Raw genomic sequence first — 24,288 nt, 5'->3', positions numbered from 1 at the left:
ATGTAAGCATGATTTATCAAATTTCCCTTCTAATATCAATATCATTATAAATCTGTCGTCGTTGTATCACGGCGGGCCCAAAAGAAAAGAAAAGGCCCAATTTTGCGGGCCCTCTCCCGTGTGGTCTGACCCGAAACCAGTCCACGTCAGCAAAAGTCAAACAGCAAGGTCAAAGGAGCGAGACGTGGCAAATTTTAATTGGTTGAGCTGGCGTGGAGGTATTTGCCGAAGAATAACAGTGGAGAAAAACAAAGTGGAGGGAGTAAGATGTAGAAGAAGACGATGGGGAGATGGGAGTCCAAACGGGTTGCTCCTTTCTTCTTCTTCTTCTTTCTCTGCTCCCTGCTTTTTCTGCAATACCCTTTTCTCGTTACTTCGATTCAGGTATTTTTAAATTATTGCTTTGATTAATTCAATCTGGGTTTGTTTCGATTTTTCTGTTCTCGGCTGGGTTTAGTTGAAGATAATAATAATTATTGTTTTTAATACTTCCGTTAGTATAATTCTATTAAACTTTAGAAATGGCAAAGATCTCTGTGCCACATATATGGGTTTCTTAATAGATGAGGTGAAATTTAGCGAAGAAGCTCAAATTACTTCTTTAACAACTCCTTGTTGATATTTAAGTTTCAAGATTTGCTTGTATGAATTTTGATAGTGAAGATCATTAATTCATGTATTACCTATCACTTTTCTATTTAGTTTTTGCTCAAATAGTTACTCATTTCACATACACATTGTGGTGACTTGGTGGTTATTAATTGATAAATGCCATTATTGATTACTATTTCCCTCTATTTGTTTTGGTTTCTCACAGCTGGGTTAATCTAATTATTAGTATCTTCGTCACTATTGGTCATGATTCAATTCTATCTTTGAACTTGTGCTTTCCAAGTTATTCAATTAAATTTTCACCTTTTTATCAGTTTATGAACTTTTATTTTTTTGGTCACAGGGTGATGAGGGATCTGCTACTTCAAGGTAATTTGGGTACGATATTGTTTTGAATATATATGAAAGCTGACATTGGCTTTATTTTTATTATTATCCCTGTGGCTTTAGTTATGTGAAATTTTAAACATGGAAAGCAAACCAAATTTAGGCTATGATATTTGTAAATAATAGGGTTATGGAATTCGGTGAAGACCAGAATTGTTGATTGGGAGTTGAATATGATTGTGGACTTAATTCATAGGATTATGATCTTTGTAAATCGAATATATCTCATCGGTGGTTGCTTTGGATTTGTGTTATTGATTTTCAGAACTTTAGTGGAAGAGAATGAAGATGTTGTAGAGGTACATTGTTCGAGAGAAAGGAGTAGGGCAGCATGGAAAATAATTGAGGAGGTATTGAAATAAAAATGTGCTTCACAAGTCTGCGTGCTATCGATTTTTCAAACTAGGCTGCTTGGCTTGTTAATTAGTCGATAAGTTTATTTCATCGTTCCTTGCAGTATTTGATTCCATTTGTCGAGAAACATCAGTATCAGATTCCAAAAAGTTGTAAGCTGCACCCAGACAATGATCTGTTCAGAGATCATGAGCAGCACAAGATCCGTATTGATGTAGATGAATGGAAATGTGGATACTGCAGAAAGAGTTTTTATGAGGAAAAATATATTGATAAGCATTTTGAACACAGGCATAACAATTTGCTGAATGTGGTAAGTTGTAAATTATCTCCAGTCACCGAGTTTTCTTACCATAAGTTGTTCAAACTATGCGTGCTTAGTTAAGTTATCTTGCACAATTTTTTTCAAAATAGTTGTTTCGTCTTCAATTATTTCGAGGATATAGTTAATTACCTTGAATTATGTTTTAGAATAAAAAAATCTGAACGAATAACATACAACATCAGAGTTTATGGAATAACTATAACAGTAGCACCATATACTAAAATTTCATCTCAGATGTTTAGAATATCCAGTATCCACAGTCCACGCTAGTAAAATTATGGTAATGAACATGCCAGCTTTTTCATTGGTCAAACTCTGTAAAGGTTTTCCCTGACTTTTAATCTATATTTGCTCTTGTTTTAACAAAACTTTAGTCCGTTTAATTTAAGTTCTCAGCTCTGTGTGTGTGTTACTTTTTTTTCCACACGTTATCTCCAGTTATTAAATTCCATTCTGAATTGGGAACCATGATCTTGCCATTTGTTAACCTTTAATTGACTGTGCTTCATCCAGACTCATGGCAAGTGCTTGGCAGACGTATGTGGAGCCTTGCATTGTGACCTCCATATTGGCATGCCACAGAAGACCAAGTGCAATCCTGCTGCTTCTGCAAGGAATAAACATTTGTGTGAGGTGGTGTCCAGGTCTAACAAATGTACTATATAAATCTTTCCCACATTCTTGTTATTAATAAAGCTTTGCTTATCAATTTTGTGCAGAGCCTTGCTGATAGTTGTTTTCCAGTCAGCAAAGGCCCTACAGCAAGTCGGGTTCATGGTATGTTTTTCTCTCCCATACTAGCAAAAACAAGTTTTAGATTGTTTTTCAGATTCTTATGAAACTGCATTGGATCATTGATTTCACAGAATTCTTCTTACGCCAATTCTGTGACGCCCACACTTGCACTGGAACATCGAAACCTTTCTCTCGTGGTCGCAAGGTAAGTTTATAGTCCACGGACCTTAATGAGATTCAATTATTACATTGAGATTGCAGTTATAGTTCATGAATACTTAGCTGGTTTTGGTTGATGTCTATGCCTGTATTTCCCTTCAATCTTAATTCTCAATTTTTCAAATTTTTTCCTTCTGTAACAATGTATGCTGCTCATCCACTAGCCTGAAGAAGCTCATTAACTAACATCAATCTGTTATGTATGTACAGAAAAGAATGAACATACTTTATGTCGTCATCTCCGTTTTGACGATGCTGCTCCTTCTGTTTTTCTATACCTTCATTTACTTGTACCAGAGGTACCTGTCTATCTATTCATCTATTCAATGTCCTATTTTATTAAACCATTTTAGGTACATTTTCAAAGCTGTTATTTTTTTAATATTTTGCAGAGGGATGAAAACCGGAACACAAAATCTGAGACGTGTTTCGCAAAGTGGAAGGAAGAAGAAACCCTCATAGTTGGTACTCTACTGCATTGCGGCAAGGATAGAAGGATTATTTGTATTCTTGCTTCAGTTCTATAGTAGTTCTACACTATAGAACTGAGACAAGAGAGAGGATTGTTTCGTACCAATAAAAGATCGAATTGGTACTATTCTTCTTCTTCCATTTTCATTGTAACATTAACCTTTGAAATGAATTGAATAGTAGTGAACAAAGAGAGAGAATCATAGCATAGTTTTGTTTACAGCACAATCCTCTTAGATTGATTGAACATTTTGATGGAAATTCTTTAAAACCAACTTTATATTCACGTTGTTACGTTTACTTGCACTTTGGTATAAATTTTTAGTTTTGTGCTATGATCATTCATTACTGATAGCTCATCATAATACAGTACAACAAAGCGGTTGCATTAAAGAGTTGACAAAAGGTTATTATTAGAGTTTGTTTAATGAATGTATATTCTTAAGTTTCAGCTTCTCTATGCTATACTTCAAAATACATTACTAAAACATCACTTTCTCTATTTTACATTATACCATATATCAACTTCTCTCTATATTTTTTTTACATCATTTAAATATTTTATCTTTAAACATATTTATTAATAAAAATGAATAAAACACTAATAAAACAAAATTCTCTCTCCCATTCAACTCATCATTCAGAGGTGTTTTGTGGGTATTAGTGAAATGATATATACTCAATATAGTGTTTAATACAAGATCCACGAACAAGAAATTGGCCAAAAAGTGCCTTGAGGCTACTAGCATTATAGTGATGATGATCATGGAGTTTCTTCCATCGCTATCGCTTATTGACTGAAGCATTTTTTATAGACCGAACCCTTTCCTCGCCCAAATCTTCAAATCTACATTTGTGTAACTTTGTTTTATTACAGTTGTGAACAATTATTTGGTTAGACAGGTGTTCAAATTGCAGGAACTCTGCAATCTGCCTCGTCGAAGGCGAAAGAGTGATCGAGAAGCTGTCTCTGAGGATGACTGCCTGTGAGCTACAAGTAAACTGAAGGTAATATGGGCTAGTTGCCTTATGAGAAATTATGTGGTCGTGGATGGTACTACACCTCTCCTCCTCACAAAGAGGAGGTTCTAACCTTAAACCCCCCTCCCAAATGTCAAAAAGAAAAAGAAAAAAAAAAAAAATTGTGTTCTGATGATGAGTTGGATCGAAATCTTCCGGCTCATACGATACACAGTTTTACACTCACACTCATCCATAATGGGGCCCTGTACGTACCTTCTCACCTAATAGGTTCTTCGTACAAGACTACTGAGGAAATTAGAAAGATAATTCAATTCCTTGTGGAAATTATTAACTAAATTGGCTACATTTTGTACCCGTACATATGCATAATAAAAGCGCTATGTTATATGTAACAATAGTATGTGGTGATTTGGCAATTGGCAAATATATGAGATATATATGAGTATCACGAATATAAAGTTAAAACCATATGTCCAGTAATAAGTTATTAATTATAGCGTGGGAACAAAAATACACAATCCAGATTTTTTTTTCCCAATAATGCATGGTGCCTTATGTTTATTCCCATGTATGATGTTTCTAATTTTGAAATATCAACAATATTAGATTAATTAGTGATACATTTTCTGAACATCTACCTATATATAATATAGCATGATCGATAAAATTTTAAGAAAAATTGTATCGTGAATTTTGTGAAGAGAGAATAACATGATATAAATTATTATACAATATTAAAATTTGTTAATATATTTTCATTAACATATTGGCAAAGTTGTACAAGATTCCACAAGGCCAATCAAATAAGTCCGATGAGATGGTCACGATTGAGTTAAGATGGGCAAGTGTTACTTTCCCTCAACCAGTTTTTGGTTAATTCATGCGAGACAAAAGTTCCCCAGCCCATTAAATTAACCAAAAAAAAAAAAAAACTATATATAATACTTGTATTGGGTATTGGGTATTGGGTATTGGCTATGGCTCATTATTATATATAAAACAATAATTAAAGTACATAACCCATACATAAATACATATATTTCACAAGTACCACATTTATATATACTGTATACTATACATGTATGCATTATAAGAAGGCTTGGGCAAAGCTTTGTATATTGTCTGTACTTGAAAAGTATGAAAAAGAACTTTCGGGGTATTTTCACAGCCGAAATATATATCCACCAAATCCAAAAGGTTTTCTTCGTAAAACTACATTTATTTTTCAGCCAGAATCAACTTAAACCAACTAATAAATAAATAAATAAACAAAGGAGGAAAATGATAAAAGCACAAATGCCGTATTATTGTACTAATATAGCACACTTTCTTGATAGTCTGAAAAGACGATACACGTTCGTACGCGAGGCCCAACGGTGTGGAAGCCCAAAAAATGGAGTCATATCTCTTGGACCGAAGGAGCCACACAACCGCAGCCGCAGACTAAAGTAAACACATGTTTAATTCTCTCACTTTTTCTTAGTACAACACAAATCATTAGATAGGATAGAATGCAGAACAAAATAAAACACTCGAAGCAAAAAGAAAAAATACACTGGTATGTTATGATTGAAGCTTCCTTATTATGTCTACCAGAGAGGTGTAAGTTCCACATATAGCAACTGCAATACCCATCATCATTATACTCAATAAAACTACGGTTTCATATCCAAATCTTCGGTAATTACCAGATATTTTGAAGTAGCATAAACATGGGAATGTAATGGCGGTTGTGACACTGACCAAGGCACCGACCAGTGACATTAGTAATGCAAAGAAGGGTACCGTGAGAGCTACCACAACGTTAGTTATTAAGATGGTGGTACCTATTATCATACCAGAGAATTTGTGGCTGAGATAATTTGGTAAGCAACGTTTGACTTCATCCACAATGGGTGTCACATTTATGGCATATTTGGCTATGGGAGTGATCAAGGTGGTGTATGTGGCAACTTTTGAGCTCACATTCTTTGTTGGCAGGCTCAATGTGATCTCTGATCGGATATCTGTCCCGTACATCAGGTATCCTAGTACTGCCATTGCAGCATATGTAAATGTGCATAGAAAGAAGCACAAACCCAGTACCTGCATCACAAATATGCATTAGAATAATACAACAGTATATTAAAACTTTTCAAACAATGTGTTTCAAGTGTGTATAAAAAACAAAACATACACATACAATAAATTATTCTAAATTTCTAAAAAAAAAATGTGACATATTTACTATTAATATATACTCCAATAAAAAAAAAATAGACTTATCACTTCTTATGTACACGTTGAAAACATATTTAGACCATATATATATATATATATACAGGTCCTTAAAAGGGGACCTACTCTTTTAATTACAAGTGTTAGAAACTATATGACTTACATTAGAAAACTGATTTTTGTTTTTGATGTTGGTGTAAAGGCCGGGGAAGACTGGATGGGCAGAATAACAGAAGGCATACAAGCTGACAGCAGTAGGAAGTCCCTGCAAATTAAGAATAGATGTATTTTGGAGATGAAACCCAATCCCATCAAAGGCAGCAGCCCAAACAATGGACAAAAAGATGACCAAAGAGGCTATAACCCCACTGGCCGAGACATAAGAAAGAAGGCTCAAGTCATCAAACAAAACCGAGGGTAATATAGCTAGAGCAGCGATCAGAATGAAACATTGTTGGCCATCGAGAATGTCAAGTTTAACACGAGGAAATAGGTTATTTAGGTTATCACCACCAAGGATTAGAAAACCAGTTGCCACTAAGTACTGCTCTGAGTACAAGAGAATGGCAGCCATTGTTCTTCCCTTGTTCCCAAAAGCACGATAGCCTATATCAGAATAAGTTGTAATGTTTACGGAATCTCGCTCCAAACTCCTCTTTATAAGTATGCCCGTGTAAAATGCCGCACTAGCTATAACAAAGAGAAGTATCAAGCTTAGCCATCCTCCTGAGGCTAGTGCGTATGGGATTGAAAGTAGTCCAGCTCCTGTAGTCGACAACACCAATTACGTTAAGACCAATCATTTTACGACCATATCTATTAATCATTTTGACATTATTATTAGATCTTTCTAGATTTTCTGATTCATTCGATTCGAATATGGTCATGATATTTACTTGTTTTCTAATATATATATATACTCACATCGAGTGTCTATGAAAAGTTTGAATGAATAGAACCTGATAAAGCATTTAAACAATTGAAGCAGGTTTTGACGAAAGATGAATTCATTTTCTGGCCATCATGATTATGATTAATATTAGATTCAATTTCTTCTTCACTTCTTCCTATCCCATCATCATGTTGCTTCTCACCAACCAGAAGTGGGACGCCATGAGCGATAGAAGTGTCGTCGGTTTCAGAGGTAGACCTCTGAGATCGTGTTCTTGCCATGGCAGCTGGTGGTGGAGATGACCGGTTGATGAGTTGAGAAGGAGCCGATTGAGACGCGAGGACAGAGGCCGACGAGGGAGGTGCGGCTGCGGGAGTTTGAAGCCACGGTGGTGATGATGGTTAGGGTTCGGCTGAAAGGCAGAAAGAAGCTAGGGTTGGAACAATGGCGTAGGCGGCTAGGTTGGAGGAGAGGTACTCGGGAAAGAAAGAAAGAAAGAGCTAGGATTGGTATATTCAAAACTCTGATAACATATTGGACGTACGGGTCCAAGAAAACCAAAAAAGAAAAATGCACTTGATCTGAATATCCAAAAGGAAAAATAAATATGTTGTTACTTTTTATACAATTAAGATGGCCTATATATATATAGGAAAATTAATGGGAAATGCACAAAAATACATTAACATTAAAAAAATATATGAAAAATACAATAGCCTACAAAAATAAGGATTTTTTATGAAAAATATGGACCAACTTCTATATCTCACTTTTCTCACTTGATTTCATGTCTTATCAGTATTTTTCATACTTATTTATATCTTGAGCACATCACACACCTATAAAAAACAAGTCAAATGTTACAAGATTAAAAATATTGAACATACACATAGACATCATATACAAAATTTTTATATATATATATATACATGGAAATACTTATAAGAATATGTATATGCTCAAATTATATTGTATCATATGTAATATAATGCAATGCAATCGTGATTATCGGCTATATAATATCAAAATAATGTAGGTGCTACAAAATATTAAATAATAATATTTTATAATATTAATATAATTATTAAATATATAATTTTGTATTAAATATTATTATAATTACTAAATATTTATTAGGAAACATTTAAAATTGATTTGCCAGCCAATGAAATATTTATTAGGAAATTTGCAAGACATACAACAGTGTCTTAAGGTGAGTCATGTTGCAGGCTATAGATGAAAACCTCTACACTAGACTGTCGCTGGGCAAGACGAATACCATCAATTATTGAAGCATGGTTGAACGCATCAGAAAAAATGGCAACCCTTTCTGGCCAATACTACTACTACTCATCAAACATTCTACACTATAACAAATTATCACTATTTGCTCAATCCCAATTTCACAAACCATCATATATATATATATAAAAATAATAGAGGGGAACAATATATACTTGAAAGGTGTTAGGATACGATGTATCTTAATTGCTTTTCTTATAAAATTAATGACAAGTGTTGACTGGGATTATAAGTGTGTCACTTTCTATACAATAACCATAACTCAAAAAGTTAATAAAATAATGGTGCTGATTGCTTTATTCAACTTTGCAATGAAAAGACAATAATAAGGCCAAGATCTTGCCAATCAAGTAGTGTGCAACACATAGATATTATAAATTATTACATTTGCACACATTTAAGTTATATCCTCCTCCTCTGCAATGGAGGGTAACCTTCTCTTTGAAAGTTTCAACTGCACCAAAAACTTTGCTATTAGATGAATCAAACAAAGAACTGCACTACAAAATATGCTGAAAAAAGAAAACTCTGAGGGATTCATAAATGAATTATATGAAAAATTTAATAGCATTCCTCATGCAGCCTCCATAAACTCATGAATCACCATACAAAATAATCTACCTTGTGCATGGATGCTTCAAAGATTTTAATTTCTAACTGATCAACATAAATTAAAGCAAGATCTGCAAAAATCATAGGCCACCGAAGAAAAACATTAGCTGGAAGAAAGAAAAAAAAAGCACCAAAGTTCAAAGAACTCATATTTTCTTAGTTTCTTTTGTTCCTAGTTGATCAGAATGTCATCACCTTCTCAAACAATGAAAGAAGTATGATCTCATTTATGATATAGTCCTCTTTCATTATGGCAAGGGGTGACTATATTTTAAGAAAGCTAACTATGTACTAAACAAATATTGGTTCCATCATGTAAAAACTGGCAGTCCTGCCAACCATTAATTTTATTTCCATGCTAATTTATTTAAAAAAAAAATACAGAACCAAATATGGGGTCTATCACATGCATGCTTATAATTGGGAGCAACTTTTACTAAAGAGATGCCTGTGTAGGCAAGTATAAAGATTGTATAGAAGGCCTGCCTTGTTAGGTGGATGAATATTAGATGCATTTGTTGCCAGAACTTGCACACCAAGGCAATTGTTGTCCGTACTACACAAGGGCCAAAAGATGGTTTTCAATACACATTCAAATCGTTGCATAATTTTAGCTGGAAATTATATTTAATTTAGATTTAATTTAGTTTTCTTAGTTTTAAACTTAAAAATTATTAGTAAAATCTTATTTAATTAGTATAAAATTTATAACTTTAAAATATTAAATAAATTATGCAACTTAGTAGTTTAATTATACAATTAAATAAAAAATGATAAAATAATAAAACTACTTTATACATATAAATTTTTGATAATATATTCAATTTTTGATAATAAAACATATATCACTAATAATAATTAAAAAAAAGTAAATACTATTTTGCATTCTGTGTTTTGCAAAAGTTACCGATTGAACTCTCTGTTTTGTTAAATGACAATTTAGATCTTGCGTTTTGCAAAATGGAACAAAATAATAGTTTGGTAAAAAAAAATTAATATGACTAAAATACCCATAGATTTTTAATTAATAAATTATATAAACAATTAAAATATATTTTAAAATAGAATATAAATTAAATTAATTATAAACTAAAAAAATACATTAATTAATTAAAAAAACTTAAATATTTTAATTTGAAAAATAACATTATATATAAAATAAAAAAGACTAAAACTAAATCACAAAATTAAAAATCAAATATTTCTTCTTCTTCTTCTTCTTCTTCCCTCATTCTCCATCTTCTTCATGTCTCCATTTGCAAGAACCTTGCTGCCAACCCCAAGCATCGTTGCCCTCGTCGACCTAGCGCCAAAAGATCCCCAACCATCACCGACCCCGATCCAAATCTGGGCCATCCGCTCTTTGTCGTTGTCATTCCAGATCTGGGCTGTCTGCACCGTTTTCGAACCCCCACACCCATCCCTAGCGTCGTTTCCTTCCACTCAGCCAAGCGCCTTTGTTTTCCTCTGAAGTCATCGTTGCTGGAGAATAAGAGAAGGGATTGAGGGTTGAAACCAGATCTTCGATGCGGCAAAACTCCACCTTCGTAGTCGCACCAAGCCTTCGTCTGTCACAACAAAGTTCCACTGTTGTAACTGCCCAAGCCTCCTACAAAGAAGAAGTTGCCATAACAACTACAAAATTGTTTCACTGTCAAAGAGCACTATTGACACTCCAAATCATCACACCTTAATCTGTACCAAAGTGTTCCGATTCAATGAAGATAAATGGACGGTTTCTATGGACCAATTCACTATTGAGCGGCCGAAAATAATTTTGGATGGAAATAGGAGATTCTAGTGTGACAAACTGTTGGAAATTTTGGAAAAGTAAAAGTGAATTATTAAAAAATAGAAAAAGTGTCTTTTGTGTGTGATATGGGAAAGAGTCCGACGTGGATTTGGAACACTCCTCCAAGAATGTATATAAGTTGCAAGTGCTAACTCTTGGGTGTTCCCCAAAGGGTACCCAGTTTTGTACGAATGGGTGAGGACTTGCACGCATGCACCGCCGCCGCCGTCCGTCGTTCGACCCGAGTGGTGTGGTGTCACACTTTATTTTTTATTTGGAAAATTATTTAATAAATACAATTTTTATTTTTATTCATTTAAAACGTGTTTAGAGCAGTCAAATTGGGAGACTGAAATATCTATTTTTTCTTCTTAATTTTCTGCATGAGACCACCTCTCTCCCACGTTCAGAAAACGTTTCTTCTTCCCGTTACTTCTTAAATCTGGCTTTTTAATTCGATAATCAGACAGCATAAGAAACATGCCATTTATCAAACATTAATATTCTTTTCCATTATCTCGAATTTCTTGAGCAATTATGGGGTGTATGTGAACGACTTCCTTCAGTGCAGAGGGATATCGAACAGAGATGAACTGGTCTATTTTATCCTGGGGACGGCTCGGTTGATAGGATTTTGTGCACACTTGGGGCAGAGCAACGAAACGTCTTAAAGATAGCGACTTGGTCCGCGACTCAACCCAGAAAGTTATATCGGTAATTTCGTTCCTATTTGATTTTCTGCAGTAACAGTTGTAAGACGTTCATAATCTGCTATGTTTACCACCGATAGTTTTCTTGTTCTGCTAGTGTCGATATTAATAAACCATTTCGATTTAAGGGATTGCATTTTAAATGTTGGAAACAAAAGATCTTGTTTTATCTTACCATGAAAAATGATGCTTATATTTGACTGTGTTAGGCTACTGGCCAACGAACCAATATCTCAACATATAGCAAGATCTGCAACAATCATAGGCCACCGAAGAAAGACGTTAGCTGGAAGAAGAAAAAAAGGCACCAAAATTCAAATAGCTCACATTTTCTTAGTTTCTTTTGTTCTTAGTTGCTCAGAGTGTCATCACCTTCTCAATGAAAGAAGTATGCTGTCATTTATGATATAGTTCTCTTACATCATCGCAAGGGGTGACTATATTTTAAGAAATCTAACTACGAGCTAAACAAATATTGGTTCCATCATGTAAAAACAAGCAATCTTGTCAACAATTAATTATATTTCCATGCTAATTTGTGAAAAAAAAAATTAATACCGAACCAAATATGGGGTCTGCCACATACTTAGAGCATCTCCAACCTTGACATCTTATTTGGTGTCACACCAACATCAAATTTGGTGTAAAAAATTATTTTCACTCCAATCACAACACTAAAAACTACACACAAAAAAATATTCTTTATTATTATATTATTTTTTTAAATAAATTGAATATTATTTTTATTATTATATTAATTTATCAAAATCATCACAATTATTATATCTAATTAATATTTTAAATAAAACTACTCATTAGTTACATGACAATAATACTATATAAATAATTAAAACTCAATAAATTAAAAAATCATATTGCACGTATAACATAAAGATTGCATTACTAGAGAAAAAATATTACATTCATAGAAAAAAAAATTACAATACATTAGATTAAATTAAACCTAAAAGACACACTTGAAAATATATATTTTAATTTTGTGAGTTACCATATTCATCCCACAAGTGCTCAATTAATGCATTTCGAAGCTCAATGTGAGCTTTCTTATCCTTGATTTTTCTATGTCTAGTAAGAAATTCTTGAAACCGAGCATTATCATCTTCTACCATCTGAACTTCTGGACTTGGCACGTCGACTCGCTCTTCAATTGATGCATTAATATCACGTTCATCTTCAATTATCATATTATGCATAATACATGAAGTCATTATATCATGTAATACTTTTTTATTCCAAAGACGTGCCGGTCCAGCAATAATTGCAAATCTAGACTGCAGTACTCCAAATGTACGTTCCACATCTTTTCTACATGCTTCTTGTTTCATTGCAAATAATTTCTTTTTTGGATGACGTGGATCATGAATACTTTGAACAAGAGTAGACCATTTTGGATATATACCATCAGCTAAATAATAACCCATATTATACTCTTTTCCTTTAATAACATAATTAGCAGGTGGAGCAATACCTTCAGCAAGATTAGCAAAAAGATGGGATGCCTCCAGCACATCAATGTCATTATTAGATCCCGGTAAACCAAAATATGCATGCCATATCCAGAGATCATAGTCAGCTACAGCTTCAAGAATAATAGTTGGGGACCCACTACGACCGGCATATTGTCCTCCCCAAGCAGTTGGGCAATTTTTCCATTTCCAATGCATACAATCTAAACTTCCCAACATTCCTGGAAAACCTCGACGTTCACCAATGTGGAGTAGTCTTGCAACATCATTAGCATTAGGTGATCGGAGATAGCGGGCTCCAAACACCTCGACAACAGCACGACAAAATCGCTTCAAGCTTTCTATAGTTGTAGATTCTCCTATTTTGATGTATTCATCGGTAGCATCTGCTGGTACACCATACGCCAACATTCGAAATACAGCTGTTACTTTTTGCAAACCTGATAACCCGAGTTTACCCATTCCATCCCTTCGCTGGATGAAGTAATTGTCATGTCTTTGTATAGCATCCAAAATATGAAGGAATAAAGGACGACCCATTCGATATCTTCAGCGAAACATCAAATCGGTAAATCGAGGATTCTCTGCAAAATAGTCGTTGAAGAGATTGCGATCAGCACTTTCCCGGTCACGGTTGATAACTATATGACCAGGAATCGAGCCTCGACGTGAGCCTTTGTTTTTTTGGTGTTGAGCAACGCAAAAATTATTGTTAGCAGTAATTTGACCTACTACTTGCATTTCTATATCATCATAATAGTCATCATCTGAAGAAGATGATGATAAATAAGATGAACTACCAGGATAAGAATTCATATTTTATCAAAGTTAAACTGTATATATATTTTTCGGTGTACCCTATATCATGTGTGATATTCATGTTTTATAGTGTAAATCTCCTTATCTTCTGAATCCAAAATCAGAAGATAAGAAATCTCACAGATTAATCTTGGCCGCTGAAATAATTTGACCACAATCTTAACCGCTGCATTGTGTTGTCAAATCACATCTTATCTTCTGAGTCCAAAATCAGAAGATAAGAAATCTCACGGATTAATCTTGGCCGCTGAAATAATTTGACCACAATCTCAACCACTGCATTGTGTTGTCAAATCACATCTTATCTTCTGAGTCCAAAATCAGAGGATAAGAAATCTCACGGATTAATCTTGGCCGCTGAAATAATTTGACCACAATCTCAACCGTTGCATTGTGTTGTCAAATCACATCTTATCTTCTGAATCCAAAATCAGAAGATAAGAAATCTCACGGATTAATCTTGGCCGCTGAAATAATTTGACCACAATCTCAACCACTGCATTGTGTTGTCAAATCACATCTTATCTTCTGAGTCCAAAATCAGAAGATAAGAAATCTCACGGATTAATCTTGGCCGCTGAAATAATTTGACCACAATCTCAACCGCTGCATTGTGTTGTCAAATCACATCTTATCTTCTGAATCCAAAATCAGAAGATAAGAAATCAAATCTTATGTAGCTTTTTCATCCCTATATAATCCCACACTACTCATTCAAACGGATTACCTCTTCCACACTACTCATTCAAACTGATCACATTTCTTCAACATATTTTCAAAACAACTACATTTTCTTCCAAAATGTCTTCCAGTCGCACTGCTTCATACTCACTTGAAGAAGATATGCACTTGTGCCATGTATATATTGACATTTCTCAAGATCCAATCATAGGAAGAAACCAATCAGGTAACAGTTTTTGGGCAAGAGTTGAATCAGAGTACCACAAGAATGATAAATTTAGTAATCAACCTCGACCAAGAAGATCTTTGCAGACTCGAATGACTACCATTATTGGTGCAGTTGCAAAATTAAGGGGATGCATCAACCAAATCCAAAATAAAAATCCAAGTGGTGCTTCACAAGAAGATATTGTAAGTGTTTGTTATAATTTACTTATTGTTACTAAATTGTTTTTAAATTTTATTGACACTATTATTTTATTTATGTTTTAATAGTTAAATCAAGCGAAGATGTTATTAGCCCAAGAAAAAAAATATAGCAGAGGCTTCAAATTTGATCATGTGTGGCCCATCCTCAAACACATTCAGAAATTTACAAGTAATGACAACATCAATGGACCAAGTAGATTCCAACAAGATGGTCCTAATTTTACTTCGTCAAAATCATCATCTCACAATTTTGATTCTCCGACGTCAGCATCCACCGGTATGAGTTCATTTGATCTTAATATAAATAATGAGGACATCATTACTAATTCAACTGAAAGACCTATTGGTGTGAAAAAAGCAAAGGCAAAACAATTAGGTGATGATCAATTTAACAAACTAATGGAACAAAGTAAAAAACTCGTTCAAGTTATTGAAAAGAGTAACACAGATAGAAATGAACGTCATAAGAGAAAGACTGAAGATAAAATTTTATTCACAGATTTGGATTCTATATCCGATCCAGAGTTTCGCCAGTACATTCAAAGCGAAAGAAGAAGAATTTACAGAGAAAGAGCACGAACATCCGAAGTTGGAGAACAAGGAGAAGGATCTCAATATCAGGGATCACAATATCGAGCATTTCAATATCAAGGACAAAGTGCTCAAGATGAAGGGCAACGATCTCAAGATCAAGGTGAAAGATCTGAAAATAACTCACAAGATTATAGTCCATATTTTGACTATCTTGGCGGAACAGGGAATAATTTTCCACATTATTGAATTGTTATCTTTGTATCTCATAAGGTTCATTTCTATGTTGTTGCTTTCCGTTTGATTTTGGCGTGTTTAATTTTAATTTTCCAATGTATGTTTAAGTTTGTAACGTTTTTATTGTGTAATATTGATTATGATTTAAGTTTATAATATTTTATTGTATAATTTTGAGTATGTTTCGTATGCATTACTATGATTAATATTAAAAAAAATTGTAATGTGATTGTGAATGTTGAGAATGTGTACTATTAATTATAATGATAATGTGATATTTAATGTGTTCAATTTTAATTTTTTTAATGTGTTTTTAAATTTGTAATGTTTCTATTGTGTAATATTAAAAAAAATACAAATATTTAATAATGTTTTATTTAAATTATAATTAAAAAAAATAATTTGTGGTATATACAATTTAATTTCTACATAATAAACTAAATTCTAAATTATATATAATAATATAAATATATATAAATAATAATATAAATATATATAATAATAATTATATATAATAAAATAATGAAAGAAAGGAAAAAAAAAAATATATACCGTGTGCTACAGTACATGGCATATATGCTGTGTACTGTAACTAAGACAGCAAATTTGATATATACATGCCGCTTTATTGAAGGCCTCCTACTGCATATATGCAATTTTAGTGATACGTTGGAGAAGCTCTTATACGTACAAAAAGAGGAAAAGCAACAAACCCATGTCAAAACAAGGCATCCAAAATAGCATAGTTGTAAACATTATATTATCCTGCAATTATGTTTTATAGTTCATGAGCTTCAACATAATTAAAGACTACATATCAGAATCCAATTTTTTTCTCTAAAAGAAAAAAACCCAGTAAAGATTTCTACTTATCCCAGTCACATATCACCCAAAAATGCGTTTCCAATAAATAAACAATCTTTAAAATAAAAAAATACCCATATATATATATATTAAAAGCAGAAGAAATGACCTTTTACTCTTGAATCGAAACAAAAGAATATCAACGAACCCCAATCAAACTTTCGTTTTCTCGCAAAACCAAAATAGAGTTTATTTTGACTGAAAAGTTTAGACACAAATTTTGGTGTTAACAAACTTAAACCAAGTCCAACCTCCATAAATTTATCGGGTATTTTGTTTTTGACGAATGGTCATTTGATTCTTTTAATGTATTTAACTTTTAATAAGGATAAAAGAAAGAAAATTAAAAATATTATTATAGAATATTCTTAAAGTCAAACTCCTAACACAAGGCTTTTAACGGTAATAAAATTCAAACATATAAGAGATTGATTTTTCAAAACAAGAAAACACAACGTTCTTCATCTCCTAACTTCTTCTTCCCCAAACACAACTTCTTCTTCAACCCAATCCAGTCTCCGCCGATCACCGCTCTCCTTCGTGCCTCTCCCTCTTCCTCTGTGCATCTCCCTCGTCATTGTTCTTACTATATGGTATTTTTAATTTTTTTTATTATTTTTAAATGCATTCGTCATGGATGGACTCGCTACTCTGTGTATGAACATTCTTATGATCATTCTCTCAAAAGTGCCACTGATAAGGGATTTGATTAGATGGAGAACATTCAATAAAGAGTGGAATGCATCACTCCGACAATCTAGCTTTGCTGAAATGCATTCACATAATCAAGAGGCCAAATTTCTTCTCCAATTCAATCCTTCTGAAAGGACAATTGACATCTCTTCTCGAACGTTTGAAGCCCATTCAACATATTCATTTCGTGACATAGTGGGGTCCGGGTGCTCGATATTATTGGGCAATAAGTATTATGGTGGGAGTTACTCGATTGCTGGTAGCTATCATGGTATTTTGTGTGTGCATGCCACTCTTATGCATTGCTCGGATATTAAAAAATATATAAATTTTTAGCATCAATATATGTTTGCCAAAATTAAACAACCAAAATAAAAAAAAATATGATTTTATATGTGTTATAAATAATTAGGAAATGTATTATTTTTCTATTTCTTTTTTGTCAGAAAAAAAAAACTGCAAGGCCACTACTTGTGTTACCAGAAATTATTCTTTTTATATATATAAAAAAAAAAATTGTTGGCTCACAACGTGTTATATACAAAATTCTTTTTATACAAAAAAAAAAATTGTTTTGTATAAAACAAAAGTTATATACAAAATAACCAAAAGCTGCCACAAAGTGTTATACAAATAAACATGCTTTTGTTTTGATGAGTAGCTACAAATAAGAAGTCTGTTGACCAGACTTCTATAGAAAGTGGGATCACTAAAGGGTGTACTGTGTAGCTGTAGCATAGGTCTGTTGACGACTTTTTGATTCTCTTTGTTTGTACACCATATCCACTCCTACAATTTTTTTTTATAATTTTGAACAGTACGCATTTTTCCGCCGCTAAAAGTGTTTTCCACAACAACGTGACAAAATTTTTTGCCAGCGCATCCTTATTTTTCCCGGCGCATTTTTTCGTCGCAAAAAGATACTATTGCCGGCGCATTACATTTTGCGTCGGCAAAAGTGAAATTAGCGACGGGGGTACGTCGCGGACCTTTGCTGGTGCAAATTTGTGTCGGCAAAAACTATCTAGGTTTTGCCGGCGCAAAACCTCACTTTTACCGACGCAAATTTGCGCCGGAAAAAGTGACGTTTTTTGTAGTGATATATATATATATCTATATTTGGAGTACCTAATAACAAGTCTTGGAAGAGCCACATAAGATTGTTACTTGTAGAAGGAATTTTGGTGTGACATTTCAAGGGCACAAGAATACAAACACGTGAAGTGTGTAAGAATAATGATGAGGACATCAAGACTAACGACCTAATTCAAGTTCCAGTTGGTCCGGTGACGAGGGAGCGAGCTAGGAGATTCAAAGAAGAACTTAACCACTTAGTCCGGAGAATTCTACAACAGGAAGAGGTCGAGTTCACTACTGAGGGTGAACAAAAGCTTGTGTTGCTCATCAAAGTTGATTCAGTTTAGGAGCTTGATTCCTTTAATTATTTTGGGCTTTTGTTACTTGGAGTCAAAAGACATGCATTTTGGGCTTTTGTTTTGGGCCTTTTCATTATGGTTATTTTAGGATTTTTATTTGTCTAAAAAAACCCTCGTATTTTCGGCTATATTAGGCCTTGTGGACAACTTGGAATTGAGATTGTTTTGTTAATAAAAAACATTGAGAGTTTTCTTCTTGAGTTCTTGAAGAGACTTTTTCGAACTTATCAAGGGGATCCTTGTGGCGTTCAAACCTGACTTATCAAACGGAAATCCATCCCTGTTTGTGGCGTCTTTCACTATACCAAGGTTCGTGCTTTGCTAAGCATTAGGTCGCGGTTATCCATTCCAATTTCGAGTGTTCTTGGGTTGTTTGTCCAGATTTGGTTCAGGTTTCGTCACATTTTTTGGCGTAGTTCGTATCAGTTGGTACCAGAGCCTAGGTTCATACGGTTTGGCCTATCCTTTTTCCTTGTTTTTCTTTTCAATTCTTTGTTCAATTGGTGCGTTTGAATTAGGGTTGTTGAAAATCCATCTAAATTTTTTTTCTTTATGAAATCGTGAATTAGGGTTCTTAACGTGAATTAGGGCTTTGAGTCTCTCTTGTTTTCATTGTGAAATTTGAATTTGGATTGAGTTCCTCTAGTTCTTATTGTGAAATCCGAATTTTGCCTTGGGTTTCTCTTATTTTTATTGTGAAATCTGAATTGGGATTGAGTTTTCTCTTGTTCTTATTGTGAAATCCGAATGTGGGTTGAGTTTTCTCTTTTCTTTTTGTGAAATCTGAATCTGCATTGAGTCTCTATTGTTTCTCTTGTTCCTTGTATCTGCATTTGAGAAATCAAAAAAAAAAAGAGACGAAAGAAAGAAAGAAAAGAAAGAAGAAGAAAAAAAAAACCAAGAGGATCCGGAAAAAAAAAAAGGTCTGGAAACCTTCCTTAAAAATTTTTGTTCTAATCTTGTTCCTTATGTCCTAGAGGCTCTTTTGCCAAATCCCCACGCAAGTGTATAAAAAATCATCAGTTTTTTACAAAATATTTATATATTCGTTTGGTTTGTTCTGGTTTGATTTGCTACTTGAATCCTCCATGATATCATTTGATTAGTTTTGAAAGAGCTTAAAAAAGAATACGAGCTTATTTGAGGGTAAAAGCCATTGAAATTGAGTGAAACACGAGTGGATCTGAGTGAGTGAAAATATTGTTTGAGTGAAACACGTGAGGGAGTGTGGTGAGGTCTTTTCTCCATATTATTCTAACCTTATTTTGCAGATTTCCATCATGCCACAAAATCCAGAGAAAAATGCAAGCAATGAGATTCCACCACCTGAGGTTCCGAATCTATAAATTCAAGCATTAGTGGGGGAGATGCGAAGGATGATGAGGGCGGAGTGTGAACAAATACATGAGAGGTTGGATAGGGTAGAAGAGGGAACACGATGGAGGGCACGGAGGAACAGGGTGCAACAACGGGATGTTGAGGGTGAAAGGGAGTATGAAGGGGAATATTTAGATGAAGAGCTTGATAGGATGTCAGAGGGTAACCATAGGAGGTATGGTCGAGATAGAGAAGCTAGGAACTGGGTAGATAATAATTTGGGAAATATCAAGATGAGGATCCCCACATTTCAAGGGAAGAGTGATCTTGAAGCATACCTTGAGTGGGAAAAGAAGATGGAGTTGGTTTTCGATTGTCACAACTATTCCAAAGTGAAGAAGGTAAAACTTGCTGCAATTGAATTTACTGATTATGCTGTTGTTTGGTGGGATCAGTTGTGTGTCAACATGAGGCGAAATGAAGATCGTCCTATTGAGACTTGGGATGATATGAAGAGGGTGATGAGGCGACATTTTGTACCAGCTCATTACTATCAGGATCTATACCTTAAGTTGCAAGGCCTTTGTCAAGGTTACAAGAGTGTTGATGAGTATTACAAAGAGATGGAGATGGCTATGATTAGAGCCAATGTGGAAGAAGATCGGGAGGCGACAATGGCAAGGTTTTTGAATGGATTGAACCGAGAGATTGCTAATACAGTTGAGCTACACCATTATGTGGAATTGGAAGATTTGGTGCATATGGCAATGAAAGTTGAGAGGCAGCTCAAGAGGGGTAGTACAAGTTCAAATCCGAGACAAATCCAACAAAATCCAAGTACAACACCTTGGCTGTCGAACTATCCAAAGAAGGAAGAAAACCATGTCACTCACAAGCCTAAAATCGAGCCAAAACCAGCCACCACAACCACAGCCTCTCAAGGTAAAACAGCCCCTACTTCGTCCCGTTCTAGTGAGATTAAGTGTTTCAAATGTCAGGGGAGAGGACACATAGCTAGCCAATGCCCAAACAAGCGAGTTATGGTAGTTCGGGATAATGGGGAGATAGATTCCGAAGAAGAAGATGATCTTGATGACATGCCACCATTGGAGGATGCTTCTATGGGTGGTGAGGAGTTTGGGGCAGAATCTGGCGAGATGCTTGCACTAGTCACACGACGAGCTTTAAATTTGCAAGCAAAAGAAGAGGTGTAGCGGGAGAACATCTTTCACACTTGTTGTCATGTGAAAGACAAGGCATGTAGTGTTATTATTTCTGGTGGTAGTTGCACTAACGTTGCTAGTTCTTCCATGGTTGAAAAGCTGGGGCTCACAACACTTAGACATCCTCGTCCATACAAGTTGCAATGGTTGAATGATAGTGGTGAAGTAAGGGTTACAAAGCAAGTTGTTGTATCATTTTGAATTGGCAAGTACGAGGATGAAGTATTGTGCGATGTGGTTCCAATGCATGCTGGGCATCTCCTTCTAGGAAGACCTTGGCAATTTGATCGGCGGGTGCAGCATGATGGCTTCACCAACAAGTACTCATTCACGTTCCGTCAACGGACAATCACTCTAGCTCCATTGACACCAAAACAAGTATATGAAGATCAAGTGAGGTTGCAAAAGTTGAGTGATCAAAAGAAATTGAGTGAGCAAAAGAAAGAGAGTGAAAAGATGAATTAGCGTGAGGGCAAAGAGAGACAAACATAGAGCAAGGTCGAATCAAGTGAGAGAGAAAAGAGAGAGAAGAGTTCAGCCAAAGAAGGAAAATCAGAGAGAAAACAAAGAAATTTTTATGCAAAAACAAGTGAGGTTAAGCGAGCATTGATTGCAAAACGGTTGATGATTGTACTCATGTACAAGGAGGCTCTTTTAAACACTAACCAACTTGATTCTTCGCTGCCTTGTGTTGTTGTTTCTATTTTGCAGGAGTTTGAGGATGTGTTTCCCGAGGAGGTACCACATGGTTTACCACCTATCCGAGGGATTGAACATCAAATTGATTTTTTTCCCAGTGCTTCTATCCCAAACCGACCAGCATATAGGAGCAATCCGGAGGAGACGAAGGAACTTCAAAGGCAAGTTGAAGAATTGATGGTGAAAGGGCATGTGAGAGAAAGCATGCGTCCTTGTGCTGTTCCAGTGATTCTAGTTCCCAAGAAGGATGGGACATGGAGAATGTGTGTTGATTGCCGAGCCATCAACAACATAACGGTAAAATATCGACACCCCATTCCTCGTTTAGATGATATGTTGGATGAGTTGCATGGTTCTTGTGTATTTTCTAAGATTGATCTTAAGAGTGGGTATCATCGAATACGAATGAAAGAAGGTGATGAATGGAAGACTGCATTTAAAACTAAACATGGATTGTATGAGTGGTTAGTCATGCCTTTTGGATTAACTAATGCACCTAGCACTTTCATGCGCTTGATGAATCATGTTTTGCGTGCTTTCATTGGAAAATTCGTTGTATATTTTGATGATATTCTTATTTATAGCAAGAGTTTGCATGATCATGCCTCACATTTGCATTCGGTTTTGGATGTGCTTAGGAAAGAGAAATTATATGCTAACCTCAAGAAATGTACTTTTTGCACAGATAAACTTGTTTTCCTAGGTTTTGTTGTGAGTGCTACAGGTATTGAGGTTGATGAAGAAAAGATCAAAGCCATCCAAGAGTGGCCGACCCCCACCAACGTAAGTAATGTTAGAAGTTTTCATGAACTTGCTAGCTTTTACAGGAGGTTTGTAAAGGATTTTAGCACCATCGCCGCACCACTTACTGAAGTTATCAAGAAGAACATTGCCTTCAAATGGGGTGATGCACAAGAGGAGGCATTTCAGCTTATTAAACACAAGCTTACTCACGCTCCTTTACTTGCTTTACCTAACTTTTCTAACACATTTGAAGTTGAATGTGATGCTTCTGGTATTGGTATTGGCGCTGTTCTTATGCAGGATGGGAGACCACTTGCGTACTTTAGCGAGAAACTAAGTGGGGCTGCACTTAACTACCCCACTTATGACAAAGAATTGTACGCATTGGTTCGAGCTTTAGAGACATGACAGCACTATTTGTGGCCGAAGGAGTTTGTGATTCGTACGGATCATGAATCTTTGAAACATTTGAAAGGACAACATAAGCTGAACAAGAGACATGCACGATGGGTTGATGATAACTCTACAAAATAGAGTTATTTTACCATGTTTTACATGCTAATTGTTGCTTAGTTCATGAGTTTTTAATTAACTTATTAAGTTTTTATGTAATTTTTAATGTATTAGTCTTATTGTAGTTTTCTAGATTTTTATATGTTTTTATAGATATGTTATTATAATATGTTGTAGTTTAATTATTTAAAATTAGTATTGTTAGTTTGAATACTAAAAATATGATTTTATTGAAATTAAATGTTATGTAAATTAAATTTTAATTAATGTTTTCATGGGAGTTATATGATATATTTTATTAATGAAAATATTTAATTTTAATTTAGTTTATAATTAATTGTGTAGGAAAATTATTGCCCTTGAAAAGCAAGAAAATCAAAGGAAAGATGGTAATTTTGAAAGAAAGTAACAAGAAAAATGGTGTTTCTCCAAAAGCCCAACCACGTGAGGCCCACTCTAGGCCCAACCCGTGGCCCCCCCTCCAACACCCAGCCACCACATTGCTGCCATTTCCCTTATTGAGCCCAACAAAAATGCATTTTGTCCCTTTGTCCCCTATGACAAAAATGCCAACTTTTTACCCTTTTTCCTACACATTTTCACCACAACATCATCATTACACCCTATAATTTACCTCTACATACCATATTTATTTTATTTAATTAATCTAATCAATTTAATTAATTTAAATTGATTATTTTAATAAACTCACTTTGGCTATAAATATGGACTTTCAAGACCATTTTTGGGGTGCTTAATGTTTTGGTTACCATCTTTTTCTCCTATTTTCTCTCTACCATTCTCTCTTCCATTTGGGTTTTTCAAGAGCATTTTGCAAGTATGTATGTCTTTTATTTTGTAATTTCTACTCAAGTTATGTGCTTCTAATCTTTTTCATAAGATTATTAAGATCATGATGAAGCAACTTGTAACTAGGTAATATTTATGTTGTATGTTGATTTCCATTGTAATACAACAAAGTTTATGGATTTTTCTTCTACAT

At 34.5% G+C, this 24,288-nt stretch overlaps 3 protein-coding genes and 1 pseudogene across 3 annotated transcripts; 2 read left to right on the top strand and 2 right to left on the bottom strand.

The window, feature by feature from the left end:
• Positions 1-231: 231 nt before the first annotated feature.
• LOC133817151 (uncharacterized) lies at positions 232-3,409 on the top strand. Its single transcript, XM_062249567.1, has 9 exons — positions 232-384; positions 956-981; positions 1,265-1,349; positions 1,457-1,666; positions 2,192-2,311; positions 2,398-2,455; positions 2,545-2,618; positions 2,843-2,931; positions 3,025-3,409. The coding sequence occupies exons 1-9, from the start codon at positions 283-285 to the stop codon at positions 3,092-3,094; spliced, it is 834 nt and encodes a 277-aa protein (XP_062105551.1). The 5' UTR covers positions 232-282; the 3' UTR covers positions 3,095-3,409.
• Positions 3,410-5,332: 1,923 nt separating this feature from the next.
• On the bottom strand, positions 5,333-7,477 carry LOC133813881 (amino acid transporter AVT1J-like). Its single transcript, XM_062246914.1, has 3 exons — positions 7,264-7,477; positions 6,468-7,069; positions 5,333-6,172 (listed from the first exon to the last, which is right to left on the bottom strand). Exons 1-3 carry the CDS (start codon positions 7,475-7,477, stop codon positions 5,651-5,653), a joined length of 1,338 nt encoding a protein of 445 aa, XP_062102898.1. The 3' UTR covers positions 5,333-5,650.
• Positions 7,478-12,604: 5,127 nt separating this feature from the next.
• LOC133813880 (uncharacterized) lies at positions 12,605-14,001 on the bottom strand (annotated as a pseudogene).
• Positions 14,002-15,307: 1,306 nt separating this feature from the next.
• LOC133813879 (uncharacterized) lies at positions 15,308-15,808 on the top strand. The gene has a single exon (XM_062246913.1). The coding sequence runs from the start codon at positions 15,308-15,310 to the stop codon at positions 15,806-15,808; it is 501 nt and encodes a 166-aa protein (XP_062102897.1).
• The last annotated feature ends 8,480 nt before the right edge of the window (positions 15,809-24,288 follow it).

The sequence above is a fragment of the Humulus lupulus genome, chromosome 2 (assembly GCF_963169125.1).
Source record: "Humulus lupulus chromosome 2, drHumLupu1.1, whole genome shotgun sequence".
In the NCBI taxonomy this organism is placed as follows: Eukaryota; Viridiplantae; Streptophyta; class Magnoliopsida; order Rosales; family Cannabaceae; genus Humulus; species Humulus lupulus.
Note: the sequence above shows the minus strand (reverse complement) of the source record. Positions and strands in the feature narration are given on the sequence as shown.